We start from the raw sequence: 16263 nt of genomic DNA, 5'->3' as shown, positions 1-16263 counted from the left end.
CCCCCCCCCCAAAAAAGATTAAGAGCAGAACAAAATGGCACTGGAGATATAACCAGGAACCAAATCACAGAGGGTCTTTGAGCCATGTTAAAAACTGGATTTCAGGCCAGGCACTGGTGGCTCATGCCTACAATCCTAGCTATTCAGGAGACTAAGATCTGAGGATCATGGTTCAAAGCCAGCCTGGGTAAGGAAAGTCTGTGAGATTCTTATCTCCAATTAACCACCAGAAAACCAAATGGTGCTAGGGCTCAAGTGGTAGAGCACTGGCCTTGAGCTGAAGAGCTCAGGGACACCGCCCAGGCTCAGAGTTCAAGCCCCATGACCAACAAAAAAATCCTATTTCATTCTGAAAGTGATGGCAAGTCACTGCAGGGTACTGAGGCCACAGGAACATCATCTTTTTTTTTGGTTGGTTGTGGGGCTTGACAATGGGCCTGGGTGCTGTTCCTGAGCTCTTCAGCTCAAGGCAAGCACTCTACCACTTGAGCTACAGCATCACTTCTGGTTTTTTGATGGTTAATTGGAGTCTCACGGACTTTATTGCCCGGGATGGCTTTGAACTGTGATCCTCAGATCTCAGCCAGCCTTCTGAGTAGCTAGGATTATAGGGGAGAGCCACTGGCACCTGGCAGAACATTCTCTCTTAAATTTGAAAAGGACCACTCTAATGAACACCATTTGCTTGTACTTTCTATGACTAATAAACACATCTTGATCATTAAAAAAAAGGGGGGGCAACTCTAGTTTCTTTTTTGTTTTTTTTGGGTCCGGTTGTGGGGCCTGAACTCTGGGCCTGGGCGCTGTCCCTCAGCTCTTCAGCTCAAGGCTAGCGCTCTACCACTTGAGCCACAGTGTCACTTCTGGCTTTTTTTCTTTTTGCTTATGTGGTGCTGGGGAATCGAACCCAGGGCCTCATGCATGCAAGTCAAGCGCTCTGCCACTGAGCTACCTTCCCAGCCCCAAGAAGACCTTCTTAAGCAAAATTAGTTTTAGCCTTTTACATGGCAACCAAATTCCCATGAGATGGCTTCCTTTTCACATTGGTTTCCTTAAATCACAGCCTTCCACTTTAAAGGGAAGAAAAGTTTTCTGCTGAATGCTCTGGATTTGGTGAACAAACTGAGCAAGATTACAATGAATACTCCCAACTCCCTACCCACATAGAACACTGGAATATTTCTCGTGCCTTTATTAAAACTTTCTGAACCCCAGCAGGATAAACGGTGATTCACAATGGCCTTTCCCCACTACTCCAATCCAGGGGCCACATGTAATAGTTCTGGGAGTCATGACTTGCAGATTTTGATCCTATCCTATATTTGCCTATCTGCTTCTTCATGCTGTATTTTTGGTTGAACCTTAGTTTCTCTGCAATTGCTACAGCAGCTGCCCTCAGACTTAGGGAAACTCCTCGAGTTTGTATTTGGGTGCTGGGGATTGAACCAGGACCTTACCATGCACTTTACTACTGGAACTTGCAACTTGCTGTGTGTGTGATGGGTCCTAGGGCTTAAAGTCAGGGTCCAGGCTCTATCCCTGAGCTGTTTTGATAAAGCTAGCACTCTTCCACTTGAACCACACACAGTACTACTTTCAGCTTTTTGCTGGTTAGTTGGAGATAAGAATGTTACAGACTTCTTGTCTGAGATGGCTTTGAACTGTGATCCTCAGATCTCAGCCTTCTAAGTAGCTAGGAATACAGATGTGAGCCACCAGCAGCTGATGGAACTTGCTGTTTAACTGTCTCTGACTACACCAAAGTAACAGGTTACCTGGCCTGAACCACTGATCCAGCCTACAACCTTTCTGATGTAAATAGCTAACACTTCCATTGCAAACAACAATGATTATAAGAACATGTATCACTATTTTATGAGCCACTAAGAAAGAACAAATACTGTGTTACATTTACAAGACACCATTGATTGTAAGATGCTCCAGATCGCATAACTATTAACATAATATTTTAAAGCACATCTTACAATCAATGAAATGATCATTTCTTCTTTAAATCTTGGCTGTTTAAGTCAGTATTTTATAAAAGGGAAGAAAGGCCATAGTGAGCACTATACTGAGTGGCTTCATCTTCTTCCTCTCAAGAGGCATGGCTGTCCTCCCAACTCTACCCATCAGCTGCTGTACCAGCTTCTAGGTATCAGGGTATGCCTCATGGGTAAACACATCCTCTCCCTCAGTGCCAAGGAGTTCAATGAAGAGAACCCCACTTTTCCCATAGAGGCAAAACAAAATATAAACCATGTCAAGCTGGGATCACAATTTTGAGGAGATAATAGGCTGATACTCCAACCCCATTATCCAACCACTTCCCACCCCACCGGGCTATCTTCCCCAGAGCCTCCAGAGCAGTGTCAGGAGAAGATGCAGAGATTAGTCATTTCCTTCTAATCGGGCTAAGACAGCTCCCCTAAGCCGCCAACTGCAGGCGGTTCCCGTTAAAGCAAAGCAGCTGGAAAGGGCTTAGCCCTTTAATGCCAGCAGCTGTATCGCCACAGTGCGGCTGCTCTGTGACGGGCTGGACCTTGTCCAGAAGCACCAGGCGTTTAGCCCTAGTCAATGTATATTAACCCAGAAGGAGAGAGCAGCCAGCTCCCTGGGAGGAGAGAAGGTGGTTCATTTAAGCATCACCACCCCCAAGGCTTTGCTTTCCAATAAGAAAAACCCCAATCCTTTTGCAACTCGCCAACTACTAAAATCTGCACAGACTGAAATCACCTCACAGGCAGAAAAGAGCTTTCTCTGTGGTAGGAGCAACTCCATTTTCTAAGCTCACCTAAGGACAGAGCCATTTGTAAGTTTTGACAACAAGAAGACTTTGGGCCATTAACCACCCAGACTCAGTCTCCTTTAGGCTGATTTCTTTCCTCCCCCCCCCCCGCCCCTCTCCGTTCCCCGCCCCGTCCACACCGGGACCGACCCCGACGCGCGCTCACCCAGGCCCGGCTGCGCCCCGCTCCCGCCCCTCTGCCAAGCTCTCAAGTATTCTTCTGATCTCAGATATGCATACATGTGGCCACAACAGATGACTACCTCTTTTTTAGAGCACTGGGCCCCAGGGTTGATGAGGGAGAACGCTGAACAACCCTCAGAAAGCCCTGGCACAGAGCAAGCTGCTGAAGAGTGATCACTTGAAAACTTCTTACTCAAAGCCAGATGGTGAACATGAGCCGGGTGAGAGCTAATGCCACTAGGGGGGAAAGCCAATAAACTAATCCGCTGACACGTTCCTCAAAGTAGGCTGATGGCTTAGCTTGGCTCAGAGACTTGCCTGTTCTTGGCTTAGAGTTTCACAGCACACAAGCCATACATGGGAGGCCTGAGAACTGACTACCACCTTTAAGGGCTAACACCAGCTCATCATCCTCCTTGCACACAGAAAACAGCCTGAGGTCACTATGCTCAGGTTCTCCATTCTTCTAACCACTGCAACTGTCCCAAATTCTCTCCTTAAGAGTCCAGACCTCCCTGGCAGTGCACAACTACATTAATATAGTCAATGGAAACTTGGCCCTAAGTTGGGTATGACTTACAAACAGAAGTTCTTACAGAACCATGTGTAGTAACACAAGTTTGTAAACTCAGCCCTCAGGAAGTTGAGGTAGAATCCCTTGAGCTCAGGAATTCAAGATCAGCATGGGCAATACAGTAAGATTCTGTCTCAAAAATAAGAAAAAAAAAGTTCTAATAATGGGGAGAACTTCTGAAAGGTAAATAGTCATCTTCAGCTTTGCTCATTTTGCATTTGCTAATTTTGCATAACAAGACCCGTCCTTGCCTGGGATATAAATAATACTGGGCCTAAGTGAATGTCACAGGATTTAATACCTTATGATACATGATTAACAGATCCCACAAATGCTAAAAGTCGCAAGCACCATAGCTGACCTCCAGATTAAAGGTGCCACCTCCAAGATCTAACCCTAGATCAAGTAGGCATTAGTTTGTGAGTTTGGCCCAAATGATTTCTGAATTTGCCACCTGGGACATCACCTGTCCTGCCTACCACCTAGAGATGTGATGAGATCAAGTAGGTAATGATAGCATTCTGAGTATAAAACATTACATTTCCTAAGCGTTTTTAGAAAAATCAGGTTTTTTTTTTTTTTGTCATGGGGCTTCAACTCAGGGCTTGGGTGCTATCCTTGAGCTCTTTTGCTCAAGGCTAGTGCTTTACCGTTTTTTTTTTGGGGGGGGGGGTCAGGTCGTGGGGCCTGGGCGCTGTCCTTCAACTCTTCAGCTCATGGCTAGCACTCTACCACTTGAGCCAGAACGCCACTTCCGGCTTTTTTTCTTTTTGCTTATGTGGTGCTGAAGAATCGAACCCAGGGCCTCATGCATGCAAGGCAAGCACTCTACCACTGAGGCTTTACCATTTTGGACACAGCAGCACTTCAGAAAATCAGGTCTTAATATCATCTGCAGTGATGACCCAAGAAGACAGCAATGGACAAGTGCATTACTCACAAGTCTCACTACCCATTTATATGGGTCTGAGCCTAACACTGGGTTGGTGCCCAGATGTGAGATGAGGTGATTTTTGGATATAAAATAACAGTGAAGCTAACTGGACACTGGTGGCTCATGCCTCTAAGCCTACTCAGCCTGTAATTCTAGCTACTCGGGAGGCAAGATCTGAGGATCACAGCTGAAAGTCAACCTGGGTAAGAAAGCCAGTCATGGAGCTGTGGTTCAAGTGATAGAGCTCCAGCCTTGAGCATAAAAAAAATCTCAGGGACAGAGGCTAGGAAGGTGCCTCAGTGTTAAGGTGCTTGCCTTGTATGCATGAGGCCTCGAGTTCGGTTCCTTAGCACCACCTAAGCAGAAAAAGTTGAAAGTGGCTCTGTAGCTCAAGTGGTAGAGCACTTGAGCTGAAGAGTTGAGGAATAGCACCCAGGCCAAGGGTTCAGGCCCCATGACCAACAAACAAAAAAATCTCAGGGACAGAGCCCAGGCTCTGAGTTCAGGCCAGGACCATGTTGGGGAGGTGAGGAATAAAGCTTAATAAAACCTGGCAAGTTATGGGGGAGAAGGTAAGGAAAATGAAAAATTCCTACTTCCAACTGTGAGTCTACCAAATATGGTCTCCTTTCCCCTCCCACATACCTGCAGAGGACAAAGCTCTCACAAGGTTATTCCTGCTGAAGTTGAACTACATGAATAGAAACTATCAACAAACACAGCTCTGAGAACCAGTGTCTGATAAAGTATACAAGTTAGGCTGCTAGGGCCCAGTGCTTATTTACAAAACATGCCAGCTACAGGAAGTATATTTTAAAAAACAAGTTATGTTAAGTGACCATACGCTAAACCCTGTTTATACTAAAAGCACAATGCTAAAGTCTCAATTCTGCAAGGATTTTCAAACCAGTGGTTGAAACCTGAAGTCATGATGATCATATCAAATATCAAAGCACATTGTTGAAAATCTACTACTATGAACTGTGCTGACTTGAACACTGAACTCTGTCAACCTCACTTCTCAAATGTAGGCTTCTACAATACCTCTTCTTTGATCATGGTGAGAACCCTAGAAAAAGTCATATGTATATAAGAAAACCACTTAGCATAGCAGTGAATTCCTTAAGTGCTTTCCAATAGAAGTCAGACATGCAGTGTGTATAGATATGGTTATGCATGTGGATACATATATATGGGTACACTAGCGCCCCCCTCTGTGGTTTCAGTTACCTGCAGTCAACCATGAGTCAAAAACATCAAATGGAAAATTCCATAAATGGATGATTCATCAGTTTTGAATCATGAGTTCTTAGTAAGCATAATGACTTTCTTGTTCCATTCTTCTCTGTTCTCCCTGGGATGTATAATGCATGCCACCTGCCCATTAGCTTATCAGACCATCTAGCAGGTTGTCACAGTGCTTGTAGCCAAGTAACCCTTATTTTACTTAATAATGGTCACAAAACACAAGTAATGGTGCTGGTGACGTGGATAGGCCAAAAAGAGCTTCCTTTAAGTAAAAAAAGTGATTTGAGCAATTGGTTGTCATACCTCTCAGACTACAAAAGGGTGTGATGAGTGTGTAGTTAAAATGTAGAAGACGGGGCTGGGAAGGTGGCTCAGTGGTAGAGTGCTTGCCTTGCATGCATGAGGCCCTGGGTTCGATTCCTCAGCACCACATTAGCAGTAAAAGCCGGAAATGGCGTTCTGGCTCAAGTGGTAGAGTGCTAGCCTTGAGCTGAAGAGCTGAGGGACAGCACTCAGGCCTAGAGATCAGGCTCCAAGACTGACTAAAAAAAAAAAAAAAAAATCAAGAAAGAAAAAACAGGGAGGGCTCAATCTGACCGGAGCAGGGTTTGAGTTGGCAACTCAAAAAGAAAAAAAAAAAAAAAAGATGTAGGACATTCAATTTATGGGTGGAAGCCGTGAACAGAAAATGTGTTTTAACTGACTGCAGTGGGTTGTACCAGAAAGCAAAGAGCTTGTACAAAGGCCTTAGTAAGGCTTTAGTAAAGAAACCGTGACACCAAGCTATTTACTGAAAAAAAGGGATAGCCCCACAGATTGAGAAACAGGTTTGGACTGAAAAGTATGTTACCAAGAGACTATCTATTAATGAAGCTGTTCTCCAACAGAACTAAATTTGATGGAGAAAGGACATAATCCATGACTTCAGTTTCCATAAAACTTCCAGATGACCACCAATGGAACCTACACCAAGTTGCGTGGCTCCTAGCTGTATCCTCAGCTCCACGGGAGGCAGAGATAGAATCATGGTGCGAGACCGGCCACAAGCAAAATGTGGGAGACCTTATCTGAAAAATAACTACAGGAAAAGGAAGTGCAGACATGGCTCAAGCGTTAGGGGGCCTGCCTAGCAAGTGAGGCTTTGCATATAAAAATAAACCTATTCAGCAAAAATGTAAAATGTAAAGGACTCATCGGGCATAAAATGGGGAGACAGATTAACTCTGCAACTAGGTGTTAATACTGCAGGCCACGTGATAAAGCTCATACTGTGCAGATTCCACACTTTCAAAAGCAAAAACTCTTATTCTGAGATATCATATAACTTTCATTATAGTATATTCTATATCTAAGTTATAAATTAAAATTTATTATATATAATGTATATACTATATATAATACATATATGTAGTATATATAATATATACATCATATATACATATATATGTGTGTGTATATATATGTGTGTGTGTGTGTATCTATGATTATGGTTTACAGGCAGCACTGGGGGATCTTGAAGCATATCCTCTGAAAGTCAAAGGGGCTACTATACATGAATCTATCCGAGGTGAGCAGGTAGTGCCTACTATAACAAAAACAACAATCCTTTCTTTGCTCTCAGCTATCCAATGTTATTACCACAAGTTCAATTTGTGGCTAATTTTTTTTCTGGTAGTCAACTGCATCCTACTGTCTTCTAACTGAAACTAAGGTGTCTTCTATGTTAACAAGCAACCAACTTGCTTGTATGTGTGGGGGGGAGTGTTACTAGGGTTTGAACTCAGAACCTTGTGCCTACTAGGCAAGTGCTCTATCGTTTCAGTCATGCTGCCCCAGCCTCCTAAGGAAAAAACACTACACATCCAGTAAAATGTATTAATAGTGATAGATCAGCAAGGCACCAGTGGCTCATGCATGTAATCCTAGCTACTCAGGAGGCTGAGATCTGAGGATCACAGTTCAAAGCCAGCCCAGGCAGGACCATTTGTGAGACTCTTATCTCTAATTAGCCACTCAGAAAACCAGAAGTGAACCTGTGGCTCAAGCAGTAGAGCACTAGCCAAGCGCTGAAGAGCTCAGGGACAGCGCCTAGGCCCAGAGTTCAAGCCCACAACAGACAACAGACCAAAAAAAAAAAATTAATAATAATACTGGATTATCTATCCAGTTGAAAAGCATCAAACACACAGCCAAGCAAGGTAGGGCATTCCTACACTCCTAACACTCAGGAGGCTAAGGCAGGATGATCACAAGTTCTAGGTCAGCCTGGGCTACATAACAGGTTCCAGACACTTAGGCCTCATAGAAGACTTTGTCTCAGTAATTTAAAACAAACAAACAAAACCATCACACTTATTATTCTTTTTTTTGTCTGTTGTGGGGCTTGAACTCCCCCCTTGGTGCTGAGCTTTTCAGCTCTAGGTGAGCGCTCTACCGCTTGAGCCACAGGCACCACTTCCATTCTTCTGGTGGTTTATTGGAGATAAGAGTCTCACAGACTCTCCTGCCCGGGGTAGCTTTGAAATGTGATCTTCAGATCTCAGCCTACTGAGTAGCTAGGATTATAGGCATGAGCCATCAGCTCCTGGCTTCAGGATTCTTATACAATCTTGAGAATAGGAGTAAACAATTTAGATTCCCATTATTAGCAAATGAAATAAAGTTAAATTGCATCAAAGGTGAAGAAAGAGGCAGCATCAGAAAGGGTGAGGACCAAGAGATGGGGGCGCCAGTCAAGTCAAAGCACAGATAATTTAATTAAGGAATCCCTCAATAGCAAAGCTGTTGCACATGAAGCACTGTTAAGCTGAAAGTGGGTATATTTTCCCCTTTGCTAATATCAGAATTATTTTCACAGCTAAGAGTTCTTGGCTTAGCCCAAAATCTGAGCAACTATGAGCTGCCAACATTTGACACACAGGACTATTTCCTTTTTCATTTATGGGCCATCAATTCCTGCATAGGGTAGTCTTGCCTTCACTAATGTTACACAATCCATTTACTTCCTCTACATTAGTGACTTCAAATGCACCTTGGGGAGATGCTACAAAACAGCAAATATGGAGCCAAGCCAACTTGAGGCTTGCAAAGACAAGAAAAGAGGTAGCATCTAGGACAAAGTTTAAAAAAAAAAACAAACAAAAAAATCACACTAAATCCTAGCAGTCATGTGTGTTAAGGGGGAGGGTTGGGGAGATGGGACCCATCCTCTGTCAATTTGCTGAGGCAGATGGGCCCTGCTGTGAGAGCTGCCCCCTCCTGGGAAAAAAGCCAGTAGGTTGCCTCCTCTCTCCACGGTTACATATTAAGCCTGCAACTGTTTACGTTCAATCTCAAATACATTCTGTTCACCAGCCTCAGAGTTCCAAGTGCAGGTGCCCTCAGTTAATCAGCCCAGCTCACTCCACAGTCACTTCCAGCAGTGAAGGATGTTCCAGGCAGCCCGCCAGCCAGCAGCAAATTTTCTTTTTCTTTTTTTAAAAATCTGTACCAGTCTGGTCCCTAGAGACTAGTTTAAAAGTTGTTTTTTTTTTTTGTTTGTTTAAAGTTCTTGCTTCAAATAAGAGGATAATAGTTATGATATCTAGACTTTTAGTTTGGACAAAGAAAGAGAATGAAAAAGAAATAAAGAAATCTCTGAAAGTGGTGAACTAGGGGGTGGCCATTGGGTACAGGGAACGAGAAATGGAGATGAACAAGAGACCCAAAATACTTTGAGGAAAGCTATTTTCTAAAAAGGTGTTGGAAGTTACCATCCAAGACAAGAAAAGCAGCCTCACATTGTGAAAAAGCTATTTACTTTTCTTCAAATATTATTCCAAATATGAGTCTTATAGACAAAGGTCAATGTGAGTCAGAAACATTCTACAGAAGAAAACCATTTTTACAGGTATTGGGAATAATCTGACAGAAGAAAAGTCACGTTTACCTAGATGTGACTGTTTCATGGGAAAATTCAGCATCCAAAGTGCAAAAGCAAAAACGACTGTGGCTTTTATTGCCACACGAAATATTGACACTTTCTTTACAAACTAATCTTAATTGTTAGCTGGGATGCCAGACAGACATCAAACTGACCTTTAGAAAACACGGTTTTTGCTGGACAAGGGGTAAGAGAGTCAGCCATCAGAATGAATTCAACTTTAGAAGAACAAACAAACGCTGATCCCAACCAAGTCCAAAGCCCAGTCAGTAGTCCATTAGAGATAAATACAAGTTGTAGTATTACAAGGTTGTGCCATTTTATACTAAGATCTAATCAATCCAAATTAAAGCTAAAGATTCTCCCACCACTAGTTCTGTTTGCAACCTATCCCATTTTTCTGCAGGCTCATGCTACAGCTCAATTCAAGAGAGAAAAGGGACTTCAGGGTTGAGAGGCAACCATCTTGCATCCCCTGCCCAATCCTGTCTTTACCCTGCCCTCTCACTTCCTGCCCTGACATAAGTTGGTCTTACCAAAGATGTAGGGTTTCAGTCCCTGTCTCATGAATATTAGTTCTACATAAAAACCAGAGAAGTCACTCTACGTAGCATCTGGTTTTGAGTCAAAGGGATGTCCTTGCCCCCAAAAGAATCACAATAAATTCCATATTATCCCTTCTACCTACCCCTGTAGAAAAGATTTCTCATCTAAAAGTTTCTAACACACAACTAGCACAAGGTGCTGATATTATGTTACTAGAGGAGAAAGAGAGGGAGATATATATAGTTTTAATAAAACCCTCATGCACAATTAAACTTGATTAAAAGCCTGGAGAATGCTAAAAGTAGTACGGAGGCTGCAAAGCAGAGTACAGGTGTGCCCTTTCTTGCAGTCAGTAAAAGCTGGCAAGTAGGAAGCAGGGTGACTTCACTTGAGGACTGGAGAAGCAAAAAAGTTGCCTTGTCGTCCTAGGTTGGTGGCAGACTTGCTTTTGCTCCCAAATCTACAAAAAATAGAAAAGAATGAATCAGAAAATATTCCATGAAAATACAAATGGTAAATAAACAACTGCAATGTTAGCAGATATAACTGACTAAAAGTAGGAAACCTTGGACAATTCTGTGATGTATTCTTGGTACTACTGAAACGAAAATAGTAAAGACCTTCAGCCCTTTCCTTTTGTGTGAGAGTGTGTGTGTGTGTGTGTGTGTGTACACGCGTGTGCACATGGACCAGTCCTGGGACTTGAACTCAGGGCCTGGGTGCTGTCTCTGAGCTTTTTTGACCAAAGCTAGCACTCTACCATTTGAGCCACACCTCCACTTCTGGCTTTTTGGTGATTGATTGGAGTTAAAAGTCTCATGGACTTTACTGCCAGGGATGGTTTTAAATGGTAACACCCAGATCTCAGCCTCTTGAGTAGCTAGAATTGCAGGTGTGAGCCACTGGTACCTGGCCTCAGATTCTTCTTGTCTTTTTGAAAGAGTCTCACTATGTAGCCCAGGTGGACATGAAGCTCATACTCCTGCCTTAGACTGTAAGAGCTTGCATTAAAGGCATGCACTACCACACCTAACCAGACCCTCTTAAAAATGGATACCGGGGCTCCAACTTTTCCTTTTTTCTTTTTTCAAAGTACTGGGGTTTGAATTCAGGGATTCACACTTGCTAGGTAGGCAAATACTTGAGCTATGTCTCCAGACCTTTTTGCTCGTTATTTTTGAGACAGGGTTTTGTTTTTTGCCTAGCTATAGCCTGGGCTGTAATCCTCCTATTCACGTTTCCTGCCATAGCTGGGATAACAGAGGCATACTATCACACCTAGCTTTTGTTGCTGAGATGAATTCTCAAGACCTTTTTGGCCCAGGCTGGCTGGAACTCCCATCCTTTTGATCTTAGCCTTCTCCATAGTTGGGATGACAGGCTTGAATTAGAGCTCCCCGTTTTTTATTAGTTGAGATAAAGGCTTGCCAACTTTTTTTGTCCAGGTTGGCTTCAAACCATGATCCTTCACTTCTTGAATAGGATTATAGATGTAAGCTACTAGCACTGGGTCTCTAAGTTTCCTTTTAAGGTTAGCTTCTAGCTTACGATATACTTTTATTTTTCTTCAGTAGGTTTCAATATGCTAGGGAAGAAGTCTAAGGAAACAGTCATTTTTTTATTCACAAGAAGGTAATACTGCATACCTGGGAGTGTTCTTGCTGAGGGTGGAGCGGACTCTCTGTGACAGGGAACTTGATGAAGGAGTCTTGAGAAGCTGGTGCTCAGGCGTGGTCACAGGCCCCAGTAAGCTCACTTCAAACAAAGATCAAGACATATTTTTAAGAGGAAGGAAAAAAAAAATAACACACCTTTGAAGATGGTCAGTTTAAAGCTGACTGCTTTCTAAAGTACTTACAAGCTAAGTTTAGACACCTAGCAACATCTCACAGACCATTTTTGTCATCATTTTGTAACATACTGATGTTATATTTTAAACTGCAGGCAACTATTCAATGAATAGCTGACATACACTTCCATTCTCAAACTCCATACTTCACATATCTAACATCTGAACACTGATTTGTAGATGTACTGGAATAATGGGCTTCCTTAAAAAGAACTTCCATCATAATCACACAAAACTGTTGGTGGAAAAGCTTTAGAAGCCAACTTGGGCTGGACACTGTGGCACATGCCTGTAATCTTAGCTACTCAGGAGGCTGAGATTTAAGGATTGTGATTCCAGGCCAGGCTGGCAGGAAAGTCTGTGGGACTCTTAACTCCAAAAAAACTACTCAGAAAAAGCTGAAAGTGGTGCTGTGGCTCAAGTGGTAGAGCACTAGCCTTGAGGAAAAAGAGCTCAGGGGCAGAGCCCAGGCCCTAAATTCAAAGCCCCACAACCAAACAAAAACAAAAACAGGCCAAGTTGAGCCTGTAAACTCAGCTTAACTCTCAAGAGGACCAGGGTTCGAGGCCAGCCTAAATAAAACTGTGAAACTCCATCTCAAGAAATAAAATGGGTTGCAGCGTCGGCGTGAGAGCAGAGTCCGAGTGGCGACTGTGAAGAGCCATGGCCGGACAAGCTGACTGAGTGTTGGTCGAAAGGAGTGCAGCTGAAACTGTAACCAAAGGAGGCATTATGCTTCCAGAAAAGTCTCAAGGAAAAATATTGCCAGCCACAGTAGTGGCTGTGGGATCAGGCTCTAAGGAAAGGGTGGAGAGATTCAGCCAGTTAGTGTGAAAGTGGGTGATAAAGTTCTTCTCCCAGAATATGGAGGCACAAAAGTAGTTCTAGATGACAAGGATTATTTCTTATTTAGGGATGGTGACATTCTTGGGAAGTATGTAGAGTGAATACAACACTAACATGGCATCCTGTGAAGCTGCCCATTTCATGGAAGTTCTGAGATCTTTCATCATGTAAATAATTTCCATATCTCCCTTTTATAATAAACTGATGGTAACTAAACTAATGATATTTAAAAAAAAATTTTTTTTTTTAGGTCCGGTCGTGGGGCCTGAACTCCGGGCCTGGGCGCTGTCCCTCAGCTCTTCAGCTCAAGGCTAGCGCTCTACCACTTGAGCCACAGTGCCACTTCCGGCTTTTTTTTCTGCTTATATGGTGCTGAGGAATCGAACCCAGGGCCTCTGGCATACAAGGCAAATGCTCTACCACTGAGCCACATTCCCAGCCCTAAACTAATGATATTCATTGTCTCTAAAATTTAATTTCACTATTCTGGTATAAACATTTCCAAATAAAACATGTAAATTAAAAAAAAAAGAAAGAAATAATATGGATACAATAGCACATGCTTGTCATCCTAGCTATGAGAGAAGTTTAAACAGGAGGATCACAGTCCAGGCCAGTGTGAGCAAAAATGAGACCTCCTCTGACAAAGCAAAAAGGTTAGGCGCATACCTACAATTATAGAACTCTTGACTAGCAAATACAAGGCCCTAAGTTCAAATCTCAGTACCACCAACCAAAAAATAAAGTTTAGTGCGGGGAGTGTGGCTCAAGTTGTATGGCTCAACTGTAGAAGGCCACAGGTGCAATCCCCAGTACCACAAAACAAAAATAAATAAAAAGAAATAAATCAAGTTGGTAAAATACATCAAGAAACATAAAAATGATCAAGTCCTTTAATTTCCATTCAGGAATTTATCATTAGGTAATATACATATCATGTTGGCTGTATCATTATTTGTAACCATGAAAAACCGAAAATGTCAATACTTAATAGAACATTTAAGTAAGATTGCAAATTAAGTTTATACAGCCACAACAAAAAAAACTGTCACAATATACTAAGTGAAATAAGAACAAGTTATATCCTATTGTTGTCATATCAAAATTTAAAAAATATACATCTACATGAGAAAGAAATATATGACAGAGGCTGGGAAGGTGGCTCAGTGGTAGAGCGCTTGCCATGCATGCATGAGGCCCTGGGTTCGATTCCTCAGCACCATAAGCAAAAAGAAAAAAGCCGGAAGTGGCGCTGTGGCTCAAGTGGTAGAGCGCTAGCCTTGAGCTGAAGAGCTGAGGGACAGTGCTCAGGCCCAGAGTTCAGGCCCCACGACCAGACCCCCCCCCAAAAAAAAAAAACAAAAAAACATATGACTGGGCTTGGCTCAAGTGGTAGAGCAGTTGCTGTAGCAAGTGTAAGACTCTAAGTTTGACCCTACCCAAAAAAAAAAGAGAGAGAGAAAAAAACTGAAAAAACATTAGGATGGTAGAAATGTACAATTTCTCCATTAATGTTAGAACTTTCATAATAAATTTAATTTTTATTGAAGAACATGAATATCAAACAGCTGTAGCTAAAACACAGAGAAAACTGAAGAAGTACAACTTAACCCTGACCTTTGATATCTGGTGTCTGTGGTGTTGAAAAGGCATTTGAGTTTTCAATGACACGCAGGGGATCAATATTCTCTTGCTCCACCATCATGAACTGACTCCAGTATTCCAAGGGCAGTGAAAGCAGACGCTCTACCACCTAAAATGCACCAAGTATGTTCACAAGCTTCCAAAGCTCAGGGTTCTCACTGTTCTCTCATGTTATTACACTGCAATCTCTCTCCTTCCCCATCTCCCCTCCCCCTCCCTTTCTTCTCCTTCCCTCTCTCTCTCCCACTCCCTCCTACCTTGGGTTGACGCTTGACATCCTGTAATATTGTCACCGGGTCTGGATTGGGCACAGCATGGGCAACTATCGTAGGGCCAAAGACTTTAGCCAGATTGGCAACATCCATTTTAGTGTTTGGACTCTGAGCCACTCTAAGCAGAGGAGAATTAAATTAGAAGACTTGCTTTTCCCCTTAAATGTAGACCAAAACATAAATTCTACAAGAAAGCAATTTACCCTTCACACTTCTAACATCCGACCCATATTATCTTCTCCTTGGAAAATTCCCTAACTCCCAGAAGAAGTTTCTGCTCTACTCACCTCTGCAAGTGAATCATGAGGAAGGCTAATGTGTCCCTGTTGGCCTGGGGCAGTTCACTGACAGCCTGGTACATGGCAGCTATGCTGTTGTCTTCATCTGTGATTTCTGTAAATGAGAGAAAGTGCCAAGAGGTCTAGACTTCCTTCCCTTGACAGCGGGCTTCCAAGTTATTGACCACAAAGTCTCATCTATACAGTAAGTTTCAGAAAGATTCTGATTAGGTTCATGACTTCATCAGACTCCAGTTTCATTAACAAGCAGGATACTGGCCAGCAGTTCAATATTAGAAGTCAGAACCTCTCAAAAATCACCCTTTCAGTTTGGTAGGGAAAGCAGGAGGCAACCCATTTACTAGGAGGACAGGCATACAACTTGCAGCAACAATTAGCATGAAGTGTTCACTCATAAGACATTTTAAAGGCATACTATGTACCAGATACTATTCTAAGTATTGTGGGTAACAATAAATAGAACATATATTCTATTAGGATTTAGTCTAAAAGCAAATACCTATCAGGCAGTATATATAAAGAAAATATGGAACCAGGTGCTGGAAGCTCTTTCCTATAACCCTAACTACTCAGGAGGCAAAGATCCCGAGGATTGTGGTTTCAGGCCTGCCTGGGCAAAAAAAGTTCACTAGACTCCAAAATAACCAGCAAAAGGCCAAGACAGAAAGCATGGCTCAACTGGGAGAGCACCACTATGCAAGCATGGGGCTCTGAGTTCAAACCTAAGTACTGCCAAAAAAAAAAGAAAAGAAAATATGGTGGTGAAGAAGCTAGAAAGTAGAAAATACCTTTCCTGTGAAGACAAGTTAACCAAAGAGAAAAATGAAAGAAATAAAGGAACAAAACAAGTATCCAGATGAAAACATTTGAGGATGGGACAATAGCAAATATTAAGGACTTGATGCAGGGAGTAAACTGGGTATGTTCTAAGAAATGCAAGAATTCCAGGGTAACAAGATTAAGAGCTGAGGGGCTGGGAAGGTGGCTCAGTGGTAAAGCGCTTGCCTTGCATGCATGAGGCCCTGGGTTTGATTCCTCAGCACCACATAAGCAAAAAAGAAAAAAACTGGAAGTGATGCTGTGGCTCAAGTGGTAGAGCGCTAGCCTTGAGCTGAAGAGCTGAGGGACAGCGCCCAGGCCCAGAGTTCAGGCCCCACG

At 42.8% G+C, this 16263-nt stretch overlaps 1 protein-coding gene across 1 annotated transcript in view; it reads right to left on the bottom strand.

The window, feature by feature from the left end:
* Window positions 1–8459: 8459 nt before the first annotated feature.
* Racgap1 (Rac GTPase activating protein 1) overlaps window positions 8460–16263 on the bottom strand; it is a 34089-nt gene continuing 26285 nt past the window's right edge. Inside the window, exons 11-16 of the mRNA XM_013018693.1 lie at window positions 15361–15391; window positions 15094–15199; window positions 14792–14924; window positions 14508–14643; window positions 11842–11950; window positions 8460–10655 (exon numbers count right to left, since the gene is read on the bottom strand). Of these exons, the coding sequence (XP_012874147.1) occupies window positions 10580–10655; window positions 11842–11950; window positions 14508–14643; window positions 14792–14924; window positions 15094–15199; window positions 15361–15391 (591 nt within the window). The 3' untranslated portion in view covers window positions 8460–10579. The remainder of the gene's footprint in view (window positions 10656–11841; window positions 11951–14507; window positions 14644–14791; window positions 14925–15093; window positions 15200–15360; window positions 15392–16263) is intronic.

This window comes from Dipodomys ordii, unplaced genomic scaffold (genome assembly GCF_000151885.1).
Source record: "Dipodomys ordii isolate 6190 unplaced genomic scaffold, Dord_2.0 Scaffold42, whole genome shotgun sequence".
NCBI classification, from domain to species: domain Eukaryota; kingdom Metazoa; phylum Chordata; class Mammalia; order Rodentia; family Heteromyidae; genus Dipodomys; species Dipodomys ordii.
Note: the sequence above shows the minus strand (reverse complement) of the source record. Positions and strands in the feature narration are given on the sequence as shown.